Source organism: Ambystoma mexicanum, chromosome 2q (genome assembly GCF_040938575.1).
Source record: "Ambystoma mexicanum isolate Mex_15411 chromosome 2q, UKY_AmexF1_1, whole genome shotgun sequence".
Taxonomy (NCBI): Eukaryota; Metazoa; Chordata; class Amphibia; order Caudata; family Ambystomatidae; genus Ambystoma; species Ambystoma mexicanum.
The window spans coordinates 1,199,719,792-1,199,741,094 of NC_090924.1; the positions used below are offsets into that span (position 1 = coordinate 1,199,719,792).

Here is a 21,303-nt window from a genome sequence, read left to right on the forward strand (position 1 = left end):
GCGCCTTCCCCATTCCCATTGGGCCCTATGAGGGCTCAAATGGAAATGGGGAATGGTTTACTGAATGGGAACTTACCGGGTCCTCATGGTGCTAATAGCAATGCTAAAATGCAATAGTGTTTCACTAATCTTGTACTGAGTGATTTCAATTTCTTTAATAACTGTAATGGCAGCATTCCACTCATGAGAACATGCTAATACTGAACCGCTTAGTGTGTTGTTATACCTCCACAGTTAAGACATGCAGGTTATTTCAGATAATTATGTGTTATTTAAATAGTGCTTGCGCCTAACCCGTTTACAGATAACATATTTATGCATAACATCGCCCAACCGAAGTTGGTACTCATTTATTGACCTCGGAAAAAGGAATGTCTGCGTTTGTATTGCCAGAATTCGAACCTTCGACCTGCAGATCACACTCAGATTGGAGCAGCAAGCGCTCAACCCACGGAACTATTTTACCGGTAGGATGCACAGGATAGATGTCGCTCTCACCATTTAATCTGAATAACACAATTCAGAGCATAACATGTGCAGCTCCTGTAGGACGTAGTATTTCATTTACTCGAGCTGTAGTCACTGTATATTTGACCACGTCAACAGCTACAGTTCTGTATTTATCTACCATGAAATATTCTGAAAAAATGTTAAACTACTCATGTTCATATATTTCAAAGTGATGCACCTTTACTGAAAAGAATGCTCTGAACACAGCAAAACTGACGGAAGATGCTATTTAAAAATGAAGGAATCAATAGCAAGATTAGGATGATAAATCATTAGTAATTTAATGTCAAGGCAGAGGAAACAACTAATAAATCTTGCAATTCAAGCAAGTTCTTGTGTATTTAATGTGTTTGAGAAACAAAACATGCTGTGAAGAGATGTGAGCCAGTCAGAACAAAGAGCATTGCCAAGAGACAGCACATAGCACACATTGTTTCAGAGTTTTCTTTGTAAGCATATTTGCAAAATTGAAAAAAGATGGCATTCATGGACTTTTTTTAATCATAACATGACTGACAGTACCATGCACACTGTACAACCCAGCGGTGCTACGAGGCTTGCAATTCCATCGCCTAGGAATGAAAGCCTGACGCTTGGGCCGAGGGGAGCTATAATACACGCAGCCAAAGATGCTGGCTGCATGGTTTATACTTTAAAATATCCTGGTTCCAGAGAATACTCCGCTGGAAGGAGGAAGTACACCACCAGCAATGATGTGCTTAGAAAATGACAAGTAACATGAAGTGTGTGGCAGACCGTGTGTATGAGGTTGGGCTTAAAGGAAGCGATCTTTTTAAATAAAAATGTAAATGAAAGATTCCCACAGCTCAGCACTTTTCTTATAATTCCCGCAAAAATCCTCAACGTCCGGGGTTGTTAGGAAGTGGACTGTACACTGTGTGCTTTATTACATTCACAAAAATACGCCCTTAGCAATGCACGTCTGCCATAATGCATTGGTCGAAAATTGAATATTTATTTGGATATTCGCAGCATGCTGAAAATGGGCTTATAATTGTGTATTTGATTTGGGAAAGAGAGTTGGGTCAAAAATAGGCCATGTTCAGTGATATTGGCCAATAGGTTAATCAACTCAAGCTACACTTTTCATTTATTTAATGATTTGCTCATTTGTGTAGCGCACCCAGCCCGGGGAGGGGGCGAGGGGGAAGAGGGGCATCTAGGTGCTTTTCTTAAGAGAAATTTTCTATGTGACTAGACAATCAAATGATTGGGTAAACGAACAATTCAAGAGAGTGAAACTAGCACACGTGTAGGACTTGGTGGCTGTAATGCTTGTAAGGATAGTGACTTTAATTGTATTAAGTATTCTTCATGTATGAACCACTCGGGAGATCACTGTGACCCTGCAACCATCCAACGAGGTATACACGTATTCTGCATCGGTGCTGCAGTGTCCCCTCATTCACTTTTCCACATCTTTACACATGCATTACACATGCTTTGTAGGCTTCCTATCTTTCAATACAATTGTAATTCTCTTCACCCAGAAAGCACATTGTGTGACATGCTCACATGATACGCTGTACAGTACAGGCCACTTGCAGTTTGCAAAGGGTGGTAACATATTTAACCAGAGTGTTTTCAAGAGCCCCTGGAAACTAGGCCGGGCAGAATTAGACACGTTACTTTAACCTGTGAACTTCCAAGCCTTTGGAGGTCAAAAGGCATATTACTCCTTGAACTGACAAACAGTGATGAAACACACGTGTCATGACAATTACATCACTATAGGTTAAAGTAAATCAAACTTCTAAAGAAATTGAATATTTTCCTTTCATTTTGTTTTCTTCAGGTTTTCCCACACTGGGGCACATGTCTGACCTTAAAGAAGATACGTGCAATTAAACTATACACTCGTGCATCCTTTGATGCACCACCTTCATGCAAAATGCGGAGAAAACTCTCACAATAACTTATTGAAGAGTAGATTTGCACATTAAATGCCAATCACAGAAACTGTAAAACCAATCCCATGATTCAGAAAAGTACATTTAAAACTCCTGAAAGACTTTCAGTTTATGTATTATTGTGTCTTTGCTTGTCTTTTTCTCAGAATTATTCCTTGCTTCTGTTCCTTGTTTTTTTGAAGAATGAGGACAACAGGCCGGTTTTAGGTGCAGGTCCCATAAGTATTGGTGCTTGATTCTTGTGAGTAATTTTTATCTGTAAAACAGAAAATATCGCTTTAGAATCAATACTCCGAAAATGCCAACGAAACGTGTTCTATCGAATCTTTGTGCATGCAAATAGATGAACAATACCTCTACTCCAAACATGACCAATACGTGTCTTTTAACCTGTAAAACTGAGCTATGCATTCACAAACTCAAACAGTTGGAATGTTTGATTCGAGAGTAAATACATGCACATGTGTATAACTAAAAGTATTCCATGTTCAGCGAGAACTCCCTTAGTATGCTTAATGCCTGCACATTGCAAAGATTTTCGACATAAAACCATGTCCCTTTGAGAGTGTCTTCCATGTTGAGCGTTGGCTAAAATGATTTATTCCCAAACAATAATGCAGAACGAAAAACACAAAGGTCAACATGTGGAAAATGCCAACGCTGACGAGCGACCATACTAATTAGTTAATTAATTCGACATATAATCACAGGAGCAAAAGCATATTCCGAGCACTAAAAGACCTGGCTGCGATCTATTCCCCCTCCTCTCTTTGATGCAAACCTACAACTCACTCTAAATTGTAGTCTCTTGAAGTAGATTATGTCTTCAATTTTACTAACTCGAGATTAAATTAGGGAAGACATTTTATGAATAGATATTGCGCTCAAAGCTAATTGAAAGCAATTATGAAGGTGGCATTTTGTCTGTGTCTTTAAGATACATTGCACGATAATAAATGATTCTCATTACGTAATAAAAAGGTCAGAGCTTGCCTTTGGGCTAGTGATGCCAGGAGTTTTTCAGAAGCAATTGGGGACATTTTCCTTAGTGGAGTACAACAAATCTAGGACCCATTACTTATTAAATATCAGGTGTCACCTCCATGGCACCCACATCAGAGATGGGTATTGCTTTCAAGAGGAGCACCGCATCATTAAAACCTGTAAAAAAATATCACTCTTTTAAGTGCATACCTGACATTTTCAAGTTGAAATGGATATCTGTGTCTTGTCATTCGGCAATCAGAGTGAAACAAAAATGTCTGCTGCGGGGATGGGATCATTAAAAGGCAGGATAGCCTAGTTTTAGGAGGAGAGCGTTTCCTTCACAAGCAAATGAAAGTATGGGCTTTAAAGCTCTGGCAGGATGGCTGGGTTGCTTCATGTTCGGACGGGTCATATTAGCATTCTGACCTTCATGTGCCAACCAGCAGATACCACACTTTTCAGACAGTCCTTTCATATCAATAATAATATAAGTGTGGCAAGAAAGACCACCGCCAGAACACTCCACGTCCATGAATAATCGACAGTCGTCTGTGAAGGGAAACCTAAAGACACGCTCTTCGCTCCATTAATATAAACTCATAGGTGTGTGATTGAATTCAATGCCTTGAATTGATGCCATTATTGCAGTATTGAAAAGAGTTAACACATGATGTTTCCAATGTTTATTCAGCCGGTTGGTATTCAGCTATGGATTCATTGTTTTCTTCAAATAATCCTATAGTTTAGTTTGAGAATGAGGTTATGGACTGTGCTTTTGGGTGCAGCTCCAGCCCAACAGGAGTAATCGCAGTTCCATCTGTACATCACTAGATGCAGCAGTAGGTGTCTTTGGGCCTCATTACACGGTAGGCGGAGAACCATGGCGCTATTAACGCCATGGTTCATGCCGGTAAAATACCGGCACCGCCTTGGTGGAAAGGGGAATTACCACCCCATTCCGAGGTTGGCGGGGCGGTAATTCCCCCTTCCACCATTGCCCTTCCCCATTCCCATTTTTGCCCCACAGGGCATAATGGGAATGGGGAAGGCTCTAATTACGGCACCGCAAATTGCGGTACCGTAATTAGCCCCCTGGGTCCCTATGCGGGTTGGTTTTTAAGGCCTGCAAAAAGCAGGCGTTAAATTCCCCAACCCGCAAAGGGACCTCGTAGTAAGGCGGTAAGGATTTACCGGTACCGGTAAAATACAGGTACCGGTAAACCCTTACCGCCTACCGTGTAATGAGGCCCTTTGCATTTGTATTTCTTTATTTGTATAGCGCGCCTGGCCCAAAGGCATCTGGGTGCATATCTTAATTTACATAGGCAGGAGTTACAGAGGTACATAAAGGATGATAGAGAGGCAATGTACAATGAGCAGTAAGGACATGTGACCAGTTCAAATCAGGGGAATTAGAATCCCAGACATCTACAGACATAATAACAAGTGAATTGTGACATATATATACAATCGAGTATGGTAGAGTGGAATCAGGTACTGGGCGCGGTTGGGCTGCTACCTAAGGGGGTTGTCCTGGCTGACTAGCCACATTTTGTGTTTGTTTTTAAATGAGTGGAGGGATGGTTCTGACCTGAGTGGGGCAGGCAGAGTGTTCCATAATTTGGAGGCTAACTAAGGGAAACTGCTTCCACCCTCTTTCTTCAGCTTGAACCCGGGAAGAGCGAGGCAGTGGTCTTGGGCAGTTCTCTGAGGGCGTGTCGATGTGCAAGGTGTAAATCGGCTGGCCAGATAGGTAGGGGCCTGGTTGGCAAGACACTTGTGGGTGAGGGCAAGCGTTTTCAGGGAGATTCTCCGGTGTCATTTTGGGAAGAGCACATGTGTTAGATGTTCTTTGATGGCTGATAGATTGGGTTGATTTTGTACTACCAAGAGCATATTGTTCTGGGTGCCTGACACTGTGATCTTGAAGAATCAGCTCCATGCCCTGTTTCTGAAGAAGCAGGACCTTTGAAAGAGGAGGATAGCTCATGTGCAACGTGCAACGTGCTCGCCTTGGAAGTGAGACGACGGGTCCGCGCTTAGAAGCCTCTGGGTATTAAGTGCGTTATAAATAAATATCAGATGTTGTTTTGGACATTTCGTGATTTCAACTCTGTCTCGAATGCGTTTCAGTACTAGGTCACAGTTTATGTCGTCTGTGATGGGTAGGTGTTTCAATGTTATCTCTAGAATGAGTAGGAGTCAATGCAGTCTGTTCACCATGATGGTGCTGATGTTTCTTTGTCATGTGTGCAACTGGCGGGGAGGGGACCTAGCCCTGAGATCAGAGGGTATCCAGGTGACCAGTACCGTTTCAGTTTCAGTTTCAGTTTAAGCAAGGAGTTCTTCAGTTTAAATTAGTTCAGTTCAATTAAACTCAATTAAAAGAGCCCCAGCTGATATGTTACCATTCAAAATGGAAACATATTTTTGGTTTGCATATCTGCTAGAGAAATAGTAGCAGCCTACACATTGGAAGGCACCTTCCTGGTCACATCAAATAATGCACTGGCTTTTTAAAAAAAAGAAAAAAATGACAATCAATTTGGACAGCAACATAGAGGTGCTTCAATGAACTGCTCAAATCATGAACCTGGCGCCAGAGATATAGGGGGTCATTGCAATATTTGCAGTAATGGGAAAACGATGCCGGCAAGGGAATACTGGCACGCATACTGCTCCGGCCTATTACGAGTCAACAACCCGGTATCAGCGCCACCACTGATACCATGCACCCCGTACCGGCATGCGCGTGGGTATGCGGCCCTTCGGGCCAGCAAAACCAGGGTGGCACCAACTGGAGCACATCACAAGTCATGCAGACATGAAAATACCAGCATCATGAAGGCAGTAATAAGGGATACCAGGATGCCAGCATCAACAGCATCGCAAATCACCTGCAAAAAGCAATGTGCAGGAGCACACCCACACACCACACCCCTTTCCACACCAAAATAATTCCACTTGCAGTTGCAATATTGGGGTTGGAGGACATGCTTGCATTGCTACACCAGCAACAACAACAACAGGCCCCACAGAGGAGATGCAGGAGGAGAAGGAGGGTGAGACAGCCCCAGCAAGCCCCACCACAGCAGCCAGTGGTACCACGCAGGCAGCCCCCAATCCCTTGCATCAGAGCCAGTCCATTCAACCTAAATTCTGAGCAGATCCACACCCTGTACTGTCTGGACCGGGACACCATCACCACCATTGTGGACATGATACAGGACGACATTGTCAGCCTGATTGAAATACGCACCACCATTCCCCCTCTACTGAAGGTAGTGTCTGTGCTCCACTTCCTGGCCACAGGCACCTACCAGCACACAGTGGGGCACATGCATGGCATATCACAACCCTTATTTTCTCGCATGCTGAACCAAGTGCTGAAGGCCCTCCTGAAGCACTCAAGCAACTACATATCCCTACCACGGACTGCCCAGGAGATCTTTGACACGAAAGTTGTCTTTCATGCACTGGCAGGCATGCCAAATTGTATTGGTGCACTTGACTGCACCCATGTGGAATTGGTGGTCCTGCATGCCATGGAGGTGGTGTCCTGCAATCGTAAGCTATATCACTCCATCAATGTACAGATGTTATGTGACTCCAGCAAGATCATCGCACATTGTTGTGCCCGATTTTCCAGATCAACTCATGACTCAATGGTCCTGCGGAACTGCACGCTACCACGCTACATGGAGCGACATGCAGGACGACGTGCCTGGTTGCTTGGTAAGTTGCACAGGCACATGGCAGTGTAATGGGGGGAGAGATGCACACACCACCCTGGCGTCATTGTTGTGGTGAGTGGAAAATGTCCATATTGCAAAACACTGTGCCCCAAAGCAAACCAAACTGAACATGACAACCAAACCCCATAGTAAGGACGGAAGCTGCACACCAATTACAATATGCCTGACTTTCAACCAACCCACATCCCACAACATGTCCACTGCACATCATCAGACCTCACCCTCCGTAACACAATCCAGCAACATGCTGCGAGTATGCACAATGTAAATGTCTGCAGCAAAACACAACACAAGACAAGCATCCATGAGTGTGCACAAATCAATCCCACCAAGGGCATTCACTGCTTGTCACTGGGCCACCACCACAGTAGCGCTGCATGTCACCATGGGAATAATAAGCGCTGAATGATAAATCATGCTGAGACTTGTGCCAATGCTGCTAGTAATAAAATCATACTAATCACTACACATCACATTATGATACCAAACACAGCGGTATGCGTCCACATTGCATAAACACCAGCAAGGGAGTGGACACCCTGTATCATCTGCACGATGCAACCCACACTATTAGACCATGGGACAGCACACATTGTGGCAAGGTAAAATGTCAGCATACATCCAGGGACATGTGCATGTGAACAACAAATATCTGCATGCATGTGTCATAAGTACAGGTGTCTATCAGGAATTGACTTACACATATCTTATTTTGCAACCATGCAGGTGATAGTGGCTATCCCTTGAAGACGTGGCTCCTCACCCCTGTCCAGAACCCACAGAACAGGCACGAAGAGCACTACAATCCTGTACAGGAGTGCCCATACCCGTACCAGTGTGGCGATCGAGCAGACCTTTGGCCTGTTGAAGGCATGTTTTTGCTGTCTTAGCTGGTCGGTGGGGCACTCCTGTACAGGCATGAGAAGGTGGCTAAGATCATCATGGCATGTGTCATGCTGCACAATATGTGTATCCGACGGAACGTCCCTCTGCCCCCTGGCATTGAACAGCAACCACCAGGTTAGGATGAAGAAGATGAAGAAGATGGGGTTGCACATCATCCCATTGGCAATGCACAGGAGGGACGTGCTGTGCACCAGTCTGTGATAGACCAATACTTCTAAGACACATGCAGAGGTTGCCATGAATGTGGGACTCAGGGCACTGGGTGTGGGGGTACATGGACACTATGCACTGTAAACCAACAAATCACACATACACAACGGGTGTATGTAACAGGAAAAAGCTAAAAGTACTCAGACCCTCCACCTCACACACACCTCCTACCCCTACCCCCTCCCCCCACAACTCCCCACACACCCCCCTCTCACTCCCCCCAACTCCCCCACACATGGCATGCAATGTTATACCACTCGGGTCTGCATAAATCTGCACATGCAGGCTGATCCTGCTACTAATGTCCTGTGTCTGACTCCAGGGTTGGCATGTTGGGGCGCCGCATGGTGCGCACAGACCTGCACAGGGGCTTGTCTGTGTGGAGCTTGACAATGACCCCGTGGGTGCATGCTCTACTGTCGGGGAAGGACGCAGAGCTTCCATGGCATCCCCAATCCTGGCAAGGACCTGCCTCACTGCCGACAGCTCCTCACAGATCTTTAAGGTGCTCGACTCTATGGCCCCTTTCATGGCCGCAGTGTTCTCTCTGGCCTCTCTCCTCGTCACATCACCATTCAGAGACATATTATTTCACTAGGCCTGTCAGCTCCTGTGGGCACGCCTCCATTTGTGACATCCTGAACTCCTCGTCCCGGACGCCTGTGGAGGTGGATGGCACGTGTGACAAGGGGCCCAATTCAGGCCTCTGGTTCTGCCTCTCCTCCAGACTGGACAGGCGAGGTGCCATCGGGTGAGCTAATTGGTGTGTACTGTTGTGTTTGGGTGGGGCTGGGTGTGCTACCAAATTCCATGGAGTGGTTGTCCTCCTCAGGGACACATACCTTGCCTTGGGAAAGTACCTCATCACCACTCTGTGGCGCAGTGGCAGCTGCCTTCCCTACCGAGCTGTTAGCTGCAGAGAGGGTCCCATCTGCCACAGGCTCAACAGCAGCAGATTCCACAGGTGTCAAAACTGTTGGTGTAGTGGCTGACCTTTGATGCCCCTGTTCCCTGTCATCCTGTGGTGCCTTTGTCCTCGGTTGCTGATGTGCCTTGCCAGTGCCCTTGGACGTGGAAGGCCTCTTAGTGACTTCCCCGGACCTGGCACTCTTCAAAGGACTGGTGGCCTGTGCTGCAGAGTCCGCTGCATCGCTGTCGGTATCACGGCCTATGGGGGACCGAAAGAGGAACGGCATCAGTGATGGTTGTACATGCATCATGCATACAATGGTATTAGTGCAGTTGTACCTATTTGATGACTTGCTGCCCTACTGTTGTGGCATACAGGTTGCTTGCCATATGGTGGGGTTGTTCAGGCATATGTTAGGTTCACATATGTGTGAGGTGGTGTATGCTGTGTGACATGCCTTTGTGTTTTGGACTGCGTGCAGTGTGACACATGCTGTTTCCCTGTTTGTGGTGTGTGTCTCATGTTTGGCATGCTGCATGCACGTTGATGTGACAGTGCTGGGGACGGCATCTTGTTGGGTGTCATGACCCACGTTTGGACTATTATGCTGCAACACTTGGTGCTGTGGGCTTAGAAAATCCAAGATGGCGGAAAAACCCACATTTGTGCCAGAATCCTGGAGAACCGCGCAGTCTTTGCGCACAGCACAATGGTCCCCTCACCTGCCACCCATCAGTGCTAAGGAATATGGTGCTGTTCAAAATCTGTTGTTATTAATGTCAAAAATAGATGCAATACTGGTGCTCACCACTACCAGAAAGCCGGCATTTTAAAACCACCAGACACTTGTGTAAAACTGAACAAATGAACCAAACCAGGCCAAAGAAAGACTTACTAAGAGGTGGATACAATGTAAAACTATATTCTGAAATGACTTGAAGGAAGTAATTGTCTAATGTATGTATTGAAAATAGCTGGGGATGTCAGCAGCTTAAGTGAATTTGGGTTTAAAGCCACTAAAATCGAAATTTTTAGAATAAATGAGTGACCAACTTTTGAGTGTCACATAGGTTGAAATTGTTTAAATGTCATAGTTTTGAACTTAGAATCAGTGTTGTAGCTGCATGTGTAAAAATTGCAAGTTTGGTTTGAATGTAGAAAACTGGGAACCAAAGTGACATTTAGCTGAAGCCTGGCTGAAAGAGATTGAATTCTGCCTAACAACTACCCCCGACAGGAGTTGAAACTTGATCAGCAGCTGTGTTCCCAGGCCTGGCTGCATTGTGCTGCCCCTGCCAAAAGGAGATGACACCTCTCTGATTGAATTAGGGGAGTGGCACCTGGGGACTGCAGGAAACTACACAAAGCACTGTCCTTGGCCCAGGCAAATGTTAAATTAGGGGGGTCGTAAATGGCTTCCTCTTGGAAGGAAATGGGGACGGGCACTGCATCTGTGAGCAAGCTGAGCTTGGGGGAAGTGTATAAACCAGAAATTCCACCATGTGCTTTGGAAAACCACACCCCTCGGGGCCAGAGCATAATTTTAAAAAGATGGATAATTCATAGTGCAGACTTATATAAATAACATCATCATTCTTGTGATTTTGCTGTGCACATTTTAAGAGGTGTTAGAACTCTGTACCATGTTCTGAGGCAAAACCCCATGAATTATGGAGATTGCAGACACGGGGTTCACGCTAGAAAAATGAAAAGTTACTGGAATATGTGTAGAAAGGGGGTGTACATGTGTGCCATTTTTGGTAAACGTCCGATATTGGTAAACCAACTAAAAACGAAAATAAATTGTAGTTTTTGAATGCAAGCTCTTAGAAACATCAGAGTTGGAAAAGAATGTACCATAAGTAATCTGTAATATGTACATGTAATGTCAACCACTTGTGTATCTGGGAAATATGTATTTGGATCAGAAATAGATTTGTGTGCAATTTGACAAGGGGAGGATCCTCTGACCATAAACCTACCTCATCACTCTGACTCACAGCTCAGTTCCCCCAATCAAGGGAGAGAGGAGAACTGGGCCAATGATAAGTTGAGAGGGGCAGGCTCAGTTATGCTACGCACACACCCACTTTCTAAAGACATAAAAAGAGCCACTGGAAGCCAGACAGGGACATTCACTTTCCACTTTCTTGCGGGACGCTTTGCCGGGAGACTCCAGACTGCAAATCCATCAATCTCCAGAGACCAGAGATCCAGAGAGACCAGAGATCCAGAGAGACCAGATCGCTGTGCAGTGCTGAGACCTGACCCAGATCGCTGTGTGCAGAACCAGTACCCAGTGGCGAGAGAACCGCAGCCAATCCTGACCCGATCCGTGACGAAGTCGCAGTCCTGTCCAAAATATAGTGTGAGTACTCAGCCAGAACTGTGCAAAACCAATCTCTTAGTTTAAAATAATCTAATTCAAACTACTTTGACATATCTAGAACTACACCGTAGCATTGTGTGTCCTTCTGTGACTTTAAAGCTGCAAAACTGTCATCTGTCATTCTGAAACTTTAAAATTCCATTTCTGAAAATCTACCTCCACAAAATCGTCCGTATCTCTTGAACCGTTTGTGATAGAAGCGAGATTTCATTTTAAAGCTAAGATTCTGGGCTTTCCAACGAACCCTGAACCGACTTTCTATTCATTATACTTTTTCCGTAATCGCGCTCGAAGCTCTCGTAAAAAGTGCAGCTATTTGCGATTTGGCTCAAATTTCTTCACGTGTCAAAATAGCAGCTCTTTGCTTTCCTTTGCTGAAATTCGTTTGCAATCTGACAATCATTCATAGAGCATTGCTAAAGTGATCCTGAACTAATTTAAAGTAGCTATCCCTCACCCTGAACCTCTAGAGGGAATTAAAATAATTTTTAGCATATTTTTCCGTTCTTTGCATACCACCTTTAAAGTACTTTGCCTGTGTTTAAAATCATCCCTGTTGCTCTCAGCTTGCTAGGGGGAAACTGAATTTGTATTGTACTGTGATTGTATTCCTGAAAACTGCGTGTGTTACTTCCACCTCCTTACATTGCATAGAGGGGGGGGTGAATTGCCAAAAGGGGAAAAGTGATTATATTATGTTTTGCTGAAATCATATCAGGTCTATTCCTGTGTTGCTTCTTTTCCACCTTGCATTTCCTTATATCATATAAAGCATTCTCAGCTACCTTATCCTCTATACTACTCCTAAGTAATTAAACCAGTGTGCTAGTATAACACCATCCATTGTTGATCACTCACTGTCATATGTCTAAGTGTGATATCAAATATTAATTTATTATCAAAGTGTGATATATATCTATTGTTTAATTTTTCGAATAAACCTTTTTAATTTGCAACACAAACCTACTTCTTGGCTCAGTGGGGCCAGGGAGATTCTAAGAGAGGGGTGTTATACAAGGGTTCATCATCCAGATTATAACTTGTCATAAAAATATATGAATAAGGGCTTCCCTTGAGCAATCCCAGACAAGGCATTGACTTAGTGGGAATGCTTGATTGGAGTCATTAACTGAGTGGGGGCTCGTAGCCGGGGATTCTGGATTAGATCTATCACTTGTGAAGATTAATACAGTGTGCTAACCGACGGGATACATACAACCGGTCGGATCACCACACTGTGGTACACTGTAAAGCACTCCTCAAAGGAACGCTCTAAGGAAACGGTCTGTTTTGCAAAATAAAATACAAACTTCTGTAAATCAGGAAGGAAATCAAGTTCCAGAATGACGACCTTGGTAGATATCAAAATAGCCAGAGAACACCTCTTACATAAGCTATTTGTGAGAGGTGAGTGGGCCCATCAGGACCAGGTGGTCTGGTTGCAGGCAGTCGTGCCCCAGATCACTGAAACAGGGTCAGATATATGGAGAGATCAGGGTCCCTTACATGTGGCCCTGAGTGAACTATACGTGGCCCCTAAGGCCAAGGATGAGCACAACAAGATTGCCAGGGTAGTGGCATATTTATATTTACATATGGGAGCCATACAGGACAAATGTGCTGAAGGCCAAGATCTGGCAAATAGGCAACTGATGGCCTTAGAGAAGGCCCAATCTGACCTGGTCTCTTCTGAGCAGAGGCTGCATAGGAGCCAGGGATCAGGAAATGATAGTAGGCAGTACATTAGTAAAATAAAGGAGGATATGGATATCCTGCATCAGGAAAAGGCTGACCAGGATACCAGATTTCTGACCTGGCAGAAGGAGTACCAAGAAGGTTTGGACTCCCTACTGCAGAGCCAGAAAAAGCTGGAGCAACAACTAGACTTTAACAGGGCATGCACAGAGCAGGTAGCCACCCTGCAAATCCGACTAGACAGAGAGAAAGAGGAAAGCAATACATTGATTTTGAAAGACCTGGATACCCAGGCAGAGTTTGATCAAGAACGCCAGAAAGCTGGTGCCTTTCAAAGGCAGAGGGGCGACCTGGCGGCACAGATGCAGGCTATTAGTCAGGAAAGGGACACCTTAGGCCAGGAAGTCTGCCAATTAAAAGAAAAAATTAAAGGACATCACCTGGCCCTCCAGGGGCTGGGTGACCTCCATAAAGAGCATCAGAACTTGGTAGAGCACACCAGGAGGGTGGAAGATGCTCTGGCAAGAAAGGAGCAAGCCAGTAGGGATGGGACTCAGGAGGTAACCCTCCTGCAGCAAAGACTGGTATTCCAGGACCAATCAGGAGGCACAGAGAGAGAATGAGGCTCTCTGTCAGCACAATGGTTGGCTCCAGCAACAGGTAGCCATGCAGGAGAGACTGATAGAGTCTAGTAAGGCCTTAACTGAGGAACTGAAAGTGCAGGCTCTTGCATTGCAACAGGGAGCAGGGGCTGATAGAGATGAAGTTCGCTGGGAAAGGGAAACACCTGAGCATAACCTCAGGAGCCCTAGTACCAGAGGCCCTCATCTCTCCCAGTCCTTGGACTCTGCCACTCCCATGTCCCCTGGCGCACATGAGCACAGGGCCACAGGGAGGGCAGATTACTATCCGGCCCAAAGTATGGGGTTCATAGGCCAGTACCTCCCAGGAATGGATGGGCGGGCATCCGGATATGGGCACCTAAGCACAGTGCAATTTAGTGGGGAACCCCAGGAAAGTAGACCCACTAAGGGCATCTTAAAAACCTCTGGCCAGCTAGGTCAGTGGGTGGGGGTACCCATCAAATCCTGGCAGCAAGGAGGGATCTGAAGACTCCTCGAGCGGCCCAGGACACAGGAGACCAGGTCCCCACATTCTGCCAGCCATTCCCAGGCTCGCAGAATCCGGGAGAGCCTGGAAGATCAGACGGGCACCTCTGGGAGCAGTGCCTCTGAGTCAGAGGAGGAATGGACCAGGGTTACCCGAACCAAAAAGGCCAATAAGGCAAAAAGGGCCTTGCTTAAGGACCCCTTAAAGCAGATCAAGGCAATAAGGAGTGTCATCACGCCTTATCACAAGAACGCCAAGTATTCTGTTTGGGAACACTTGGAGCTCTATGAGCAAATGATGGAGACTTTCCATTTGAAGGACAGCAGTAGCTGCATTCAGTATGTCAAATGGACATTTTCCCCAGAATACTCCAGTTTCTTTGCTGGGCTGGAGGACCATAACCATTCAAGATGGTCCACATATAGGGCGGCCATCTTTGAACATTTTTCTGTTCACCGGAATCCCCAAGAGGCTCGTAAGGCAGCCTACAGTTTGCAATGTGGGGAGGATCAGGCCCCACAAGAATTTGTGCAAGAATTGAAGCGTGCCTTTGTGCAGACCTCCAGAAGGGTGCGCACGGACAGCAGAGAATTCATCAACACATTTTTTCATGCACTCCCCAAATACATAATGACCCAGCTCGTGAGAGATTTTCACGAGAAAAGATCTTTAGACTGGGTCATTGAGCAAGCCACCCGCATCTATGAGGTGCAGAAACCGGTGGAAGATAAGAATCAGCCCAAAAACCCCAAAACCAACAGCACCCCTGCTGCTGCCAAGGTGGCAGAGGTAAAGGTTGCCCCCGTTTTAGATTTGGAGATGGGGGACCTAAAAACCTGCCTGCACCAAATAATTCACAGCCCAGAAGGCCCTCGGCCAGTCACAGACAGGGAGTCAAGGAGGTAATCCCACAAATGGGGTTCCTCGCTCCCCTGACTATGTAAGTCCCCGCTACAAGGGAAATAGACCAATCCTGGGTTATATGTGGACTCCTCCAGCCCAAGGGGGGGATCCAGCCAAGCACCTGATCCAGGGAACTTCCCTCCTAACTTCCCACAGGAGGGCAGAAATTCCCCAAACACTGGACAGAACTGTTTTCCCGGTATCCACCCAATTTCCAACCCCAAAACCATCCATCCTTCTTTCCCCAATTCCCTGAGCCCAGACAACCTAATCCGGGAGAGGGGAGGTCAAGGGTGGAGGGGTACCCAAATCTTCCCAACCCAGGGTATTACCAGAGAAGGGATAGCTACCCTTCCCGGGATCAGCCCAGGGGAGAAAACAGGGCCCCGTATCAGCCTGAGCAGGTTTCCCAGTTAGAGCGCCAGGTTCAGAACATGGCACAGGATTTGGGCTGCATGCTGAGGGCCCAACAGAACCCTCAGATGGGCATGCCGGCACAGAATGCCCCAAACTCTGGACCTAGTGCTCCAGAACAATGACGCGGGCAGCACCCCGATAACCCACCGGTTCCCAGGGAGGAGGCACAAGGGGAGTGGGGGTGTAAAGCCTTGGAGGAAGCTTCCTTCCCCACTTGTAAACAGCCCCTGGAAACCCAGGAACTGGAAACAAAATCTCCTACCCCTGGAAGTCTGCCAACCAAGGAGCAGAGAGGAGGTAGGAGAAACAAAAGAACCCAAACAGACCCATTTTGTGTAGGAGGTACAGGTCTTCCAATTTGAGGGAGAGGGATCCTCAGAGGATCCTGGGAAAAGGATCTTCTCCTTCAGAGATGGGGGGACTCCTCCCAAGGAAAAATGGGTCCCAAGGGATTCCAACCCAGACTGGGTAGATGTGGGGATTGAGCTGTCGCCGCCCATCATTCTATGCCAGAACCAACAATACCAAAAACCCCTGGTTCAAACCCATCCTGGTGACTGCCTCCAAAAAGGCAGGGGCGGCCCAGAACCGGAACCAGGGGAACCTAAAACTGAATCAATAGACTGGGTAGATGTGGGGATTGAGCTGTCGCCGCCCATCATTCTATCCCAGAACCAACAATTCCAAAATCCCATGGGTCAAACCCATCCTGATGACTGCCTCCAAAAAGGGGGGGGGCGGCCCAGAACCCGAAACCATTTCCAGTTGCCAACTTTTTCTTTCAGATTCCTCAGGCTCTCCACAGAATTCTGCCCAAATCTCTTCTCTCGCCATGTCCAAAACCAGAAAGTTAGCCCACCAGTTGTCCAAAAATGTGCATTATCTGTGCCCCCTTGAGGAGAAGGAGGGAAGATACTATGCCCCGGTACAGGGGCAGGGTACAATTTTGGCACTGGTGGACACTGGATCCCAAGCTACCCTTCTGTCCAAAAGGGCCTTTGATGAACTAAATGCAGGAAGGGGGGAGAATTTATCGTATTCCTCTCACCTCTCTTCCTGGACAACTCCAGAACTTTGACGGGAAGGAAATTCCCATCGAGGGGACTGCAGATTTGGACATCAAAATTGGGCGACACAATGTGAAACACCCGGTCATAGTAGTGACTCCAGAGGGCACCCCTTGATTACTAGGGAATGACCTCCTGAGAAGGTTCTCACCCTTAATAGATTGCGTACTAGCCGACCAATAAAATTAAAACAGAGTGTCAACCATGTTAGTTTAAACGGCACCTGCCACATGGTTGAACAAAAATCTGACCAAGTAGAATTTCACTTCCAGAACAACCAAATTCCAAACATGACAGTAATAGCAGTAGGACAACAGACTGGTGATGGGGGGTCCTCTCTATTTCTGAAAATCAACCTTCCTTCCAGTTTAAGGTGGTATTCCACACTGGAAGAAAATACTCTGAAATTCTTTATTAATACACAATCAGATGTGAAATCAGCTCAGAGCCTGGCTGATATTCAGCAAATTGGAGAGCAGTAGTTCATCCCTGTTCAGTTAAATGACTGGAAGGACTCTGTTCTCGCTCGAGTGTGTGTGAACAATGGTAAGAGCTTCATCAGCGAAGCCATGTTCCGCCAACTCCCAAAAGATCCAGCCATTCCCACATTCAAACTGATAGACAAATGGGAAATGGATCTGGAAACACCCAATTCGAAACATCTCCTGCCAAGCAGGTGTATGCTCAAAATCTCCATTGGCAACAAGAGCATAGTCCATAATTGTTGGGTCGTGCGAGACGTCACTACCGCCTTTTACTTAGGCAGTGACATTCGCAATCGCTTTGCCATTAGTTTGGACCTAATAAACTTCAAAGCTTGGTCCCGATTAGCGGATAATCCCATGGGCTTTGATGATCCAGAAAAAGCATTTAGGTCAGCTCAATTGCTACCTTATGCAGTTGAAATTCAGATTAAAGAGGAAGTCACCATCCCAGAAAGGACCCGACAATTCTCCCTGGAAGTGAAAGTTAAAAGAGGACAAAAATTGAAAAACCCTTATGCTTATATTCATCTAAATGCTTTCCTTCAACAGCAAGGGGTAGGGGTAAACCCAACACCATTAGTCAACATAGAACATGACACCATTCCAATAGAGGTGGATAACAGCGACTTAAAGAGACTTACTCTAGCTGCAGGCACCATTATTGGAATGGCGGTTGATGACCGACATTTCTCCATTGATTTAGGAAATGAACTGTTAGGACCAATCCCCAAGGGCTGTTTTGACAGTGACAATGATGTCAATACAACACCAGACAGGATCTTTACCCGGCATGGGGGGAACTTCCTGGTATACACTTCTTGCCCTTATGGTAAGGAAGACGCGACTTGAGACTTCAGAAGGGATGAGGTGATTTTCCAGGTCCATGTGGGCTGCCTTTCCCACCTGAAGCCTCCAGTCCAAATCAGCCCTCTGACCAGGGACTTCTCCACCCAGCTGGAGGAGGCCGCTGAGATAGCAAAACCAGAAGTCTTTCCAGGCTTCAGGCAGATGGTGGAAGAGAGAGTAAACCTAGCTGATGCCTGTGTGACTCTGGAACAGAAGCAAAAGTTGAAACAAGTTTTCTTGGATTTCCAAGATCTCTTTGCGGTAGACTCATATGACTGTGGTCACACCGACATCCACACAACAACAATTCCCACGTACCCTGGAATGACTCCAGTGTTTGTGAAGCAATATCGTTTGCCTCTCGCATCCATGGAGTCCCTTACTGAAATAATTAAGAACCTTGAGTCCCGGGGAATAATCCGTCCAGTACACAGCACCTTCAATAATCCGGTGCTGGGAATATTGAAGCCAAACGGCCAGTGGAGACTCTGCACTGACCTTAGAGAGCTCAACAAACGGGTCCATACTTCCCGATGGCCTTTGCCCTACATTGACCAAGGGCTGGCCCAGATTCAGGGGTCACAGGTATTCACAGCAATAGACCTGACCAATGGATACTGGACCGTGCCTGTCAGTAGGGAGGACCAATACAAACTGGCTTTTACCTTTGGGGGGCAACAGTACACATGGACCGGAACTCCTTTCGGATACCTCAACTCCGGCAATGAATTCAACATTTTCCTACATAAGGCCATGCACGACCTGGGCGCGAGGGGTAACCTGGTTTATGTAGATGATGTCCTCATCAAAAGTTCAACTGTGGAGGAACATATAGCGGAGATCTGTTATGTTCTTACACAGTTGAGGGCCGCCGGAGCCAAACTTTCCTTTCAGAAAGCACAGTGGTGTAGAACCCGTGTTAATTTCTTGGGGCATGAGATTACTCCTCAGGGTCTCTGTCCCCAGGAAAAGAAAGTGGAAGCACTTCAGAAACTGAAGGATCCCACAACTCTGCGGGAACTAAGGAGAGTCCTTGGACTGACTAATTACAGCAGAAAGTTCATTGAGGGCTATGCAGAGATCACCAGACCCCTGATTCATCTTTTGAAGGGGGGGGTCAAGTGAGAATGGGGTCCAGAACAATCCGAGGCAGTAAGACAAATCAAAAGAAGCCTCTCACAAGCGCCTTGCCTAGCTTACCCTGTCAGAAGCAAGGAGTTCTTCCTGGAGACAGAGTTCTCTAATACGTGCTTGACGGCAGTATTATACCAAAAGCATGACAAGGTCAATAAAGTAATCTCCTATGCGAGCAAAACTTTATCCTCTGTGGAGGAAAAACTCAACGATTGTGAAAAGTCACTCCTGGCAACGGTGTGGGCATTGAAGAATTACCGCCCGTACATCCAGGGGGAACACATCATAGTGGAGACTCCACACCAGCCTCTGCAATACCTCCAAAGTGAAAGAATCCAGCCGGAAATGTGAGTAATTCCCAAATTACTTCCTGGATTCTGTCAATGCAAGGCTTTCCTGTGGAGGTCAGATATGGCCAAAACAAGAAGAGTTCCCTCGCGGAAGGTCTGGCTGACTTGCATGATTGTGCCAGAGAAAACTGTCTCGAGGACGAAAGTCTAAAAATCAAGGACAACATGGAGGCATGCCTTAATTCCCTGCACAAAATCTTTGAAGAAGACAAGTGTGAGGGAATGCCCACTGTCTATCTGGATGGATGCTCTTACCATGTTGACAACAAGGAGGAAAAAGAACTGGTGGCCGGCGTAGGGAATGCATGGGTGAATGAGTCCCCAGAACCCTCCGCTGGGTAAAAAATTGGTCCCCGAAGTAGTCAGGTAGCAGAGTTGATGGCTGTGCATCAAGCCATCCTCACTGCTGTCCAACATCAACTCCACGAACTGGTCATAATCACAGATTTGGATTATATACGGAACGGGTTTGTGGAGCACCTGGTTAATTGGGAAACCAGAGGCATGTTATGTGCTAATAACAAACCCCTGAAACATGGGAAGTTAATCCAAAATATTGATGATCTGGTCACATTCAATGTGATTACCATCTATTGGAAGAAGATCAAGGGTAATTGCAAAGTAGAGGGACCAGACAAAACTGGAAATGACTTAGCTGATCAACTGGCCAAAACCGGGGCCATCCAAGGGCATCTAATAGAGATTGAGTCCCTGTTGGGGGAAATCCAGGTCACTGCTATCACTAGGTCCCAGAAAAATGCTCACAATGATCTTTCAACTGCACAATGGAGTATGGAGACCCCAGATGCCGATTTGATTACGGCTCAAAAGGGGATCCAAAAATTGGTAAGTTTTACCAACACATTGAAGACCCTGAGAACTTTCCCCTGACAGATACCGATTACATTGGGAAAGGGGACCTCAGAGTGTTGATGAAATGTCCAAAGATGTTCCGAATCCAAGACGGTTTGTTGGTAAGGAAATCCCAAGCTGGCCATGATCAGTGGGTGGTTCCTACCTCATTCCGAAGCCTGATGTTAAGTCACGCCCATGATGCGGCCACAGCCGGTCATAGGGGGTTTCACAAAACACTGGAAATCTTAAGAGAGGTTGCATACTGGCCACACATGGGGCAGGACCTCAACCAATACTAGAAGGGGTGTCTTGTGTGTGCACAATTTCAGCCGACGTCCCTCACACACCGTGCGCCTCTCCAAAAGAGGGGGATGACACTGCCATGGTAAGATTTGCAAATCGACTTCGTAGGCCCTGTGATTCGCTCGTCTAGAGGAAACAAGTACATGTTGACGGTCACATGCTTGTTTACCAAGTGGGTGGAATGTCTCCCGGCCCCAAACTGCAAGGCAGAAACAGCAGCTGCCCTGATGATTAACCACATCTTTTCCCGTTTTGGTCTACCTCAAAGGATTGAGTCAGACAGAGGTAGCCACTTCACCAGTGAAGTAATGACAAAGATGTGGGAGATACTGGTGGTCAAAAGGAAGCTACATATTGCTTACCGGCCAGCTTCTTCTGGGAAGTAGAACGTTATAACCGAACCATTGTGAGCATATTAAAAAAGTTTGTGGCAGATTCTGGGCCAAGTTGGGATATCCTCTGGTCCTAATGGCCATCAGATCTACCCCTTCATCTGCAACTAAAATGTCACCATTTGAGCTGACTGGACGCAAGATGGTG

The 21,303-nt window shown here is 46.3% G+C and overlaps 1 protein-coding gene across 1 annotated transcript in view; it reads right to left on the reverse strand.

Annotated features, from left to right (window-relative positions):
* Positions 1-766: 766 nt before the first annotated feature.
* The window catches only part of DGKB (diacylglycerol kinase beta), a 3,560,883-nt gene continuing 3,540,346 nt past the window's right edge, over positions 767-21,303 (reverse strand). Inside the window, exon 25 of the mRNA XM_069648599.1 lies at positions 767-2,697. Within this exon, the coding sequence (XP_069504700.1) occupies positions 2,590-2,697 (108 nt within the window). The 3' untranslated portion in view covers positions 767-2,589. The remainder of the gene's footprint in view (positions 2,698-21,303) is intronic.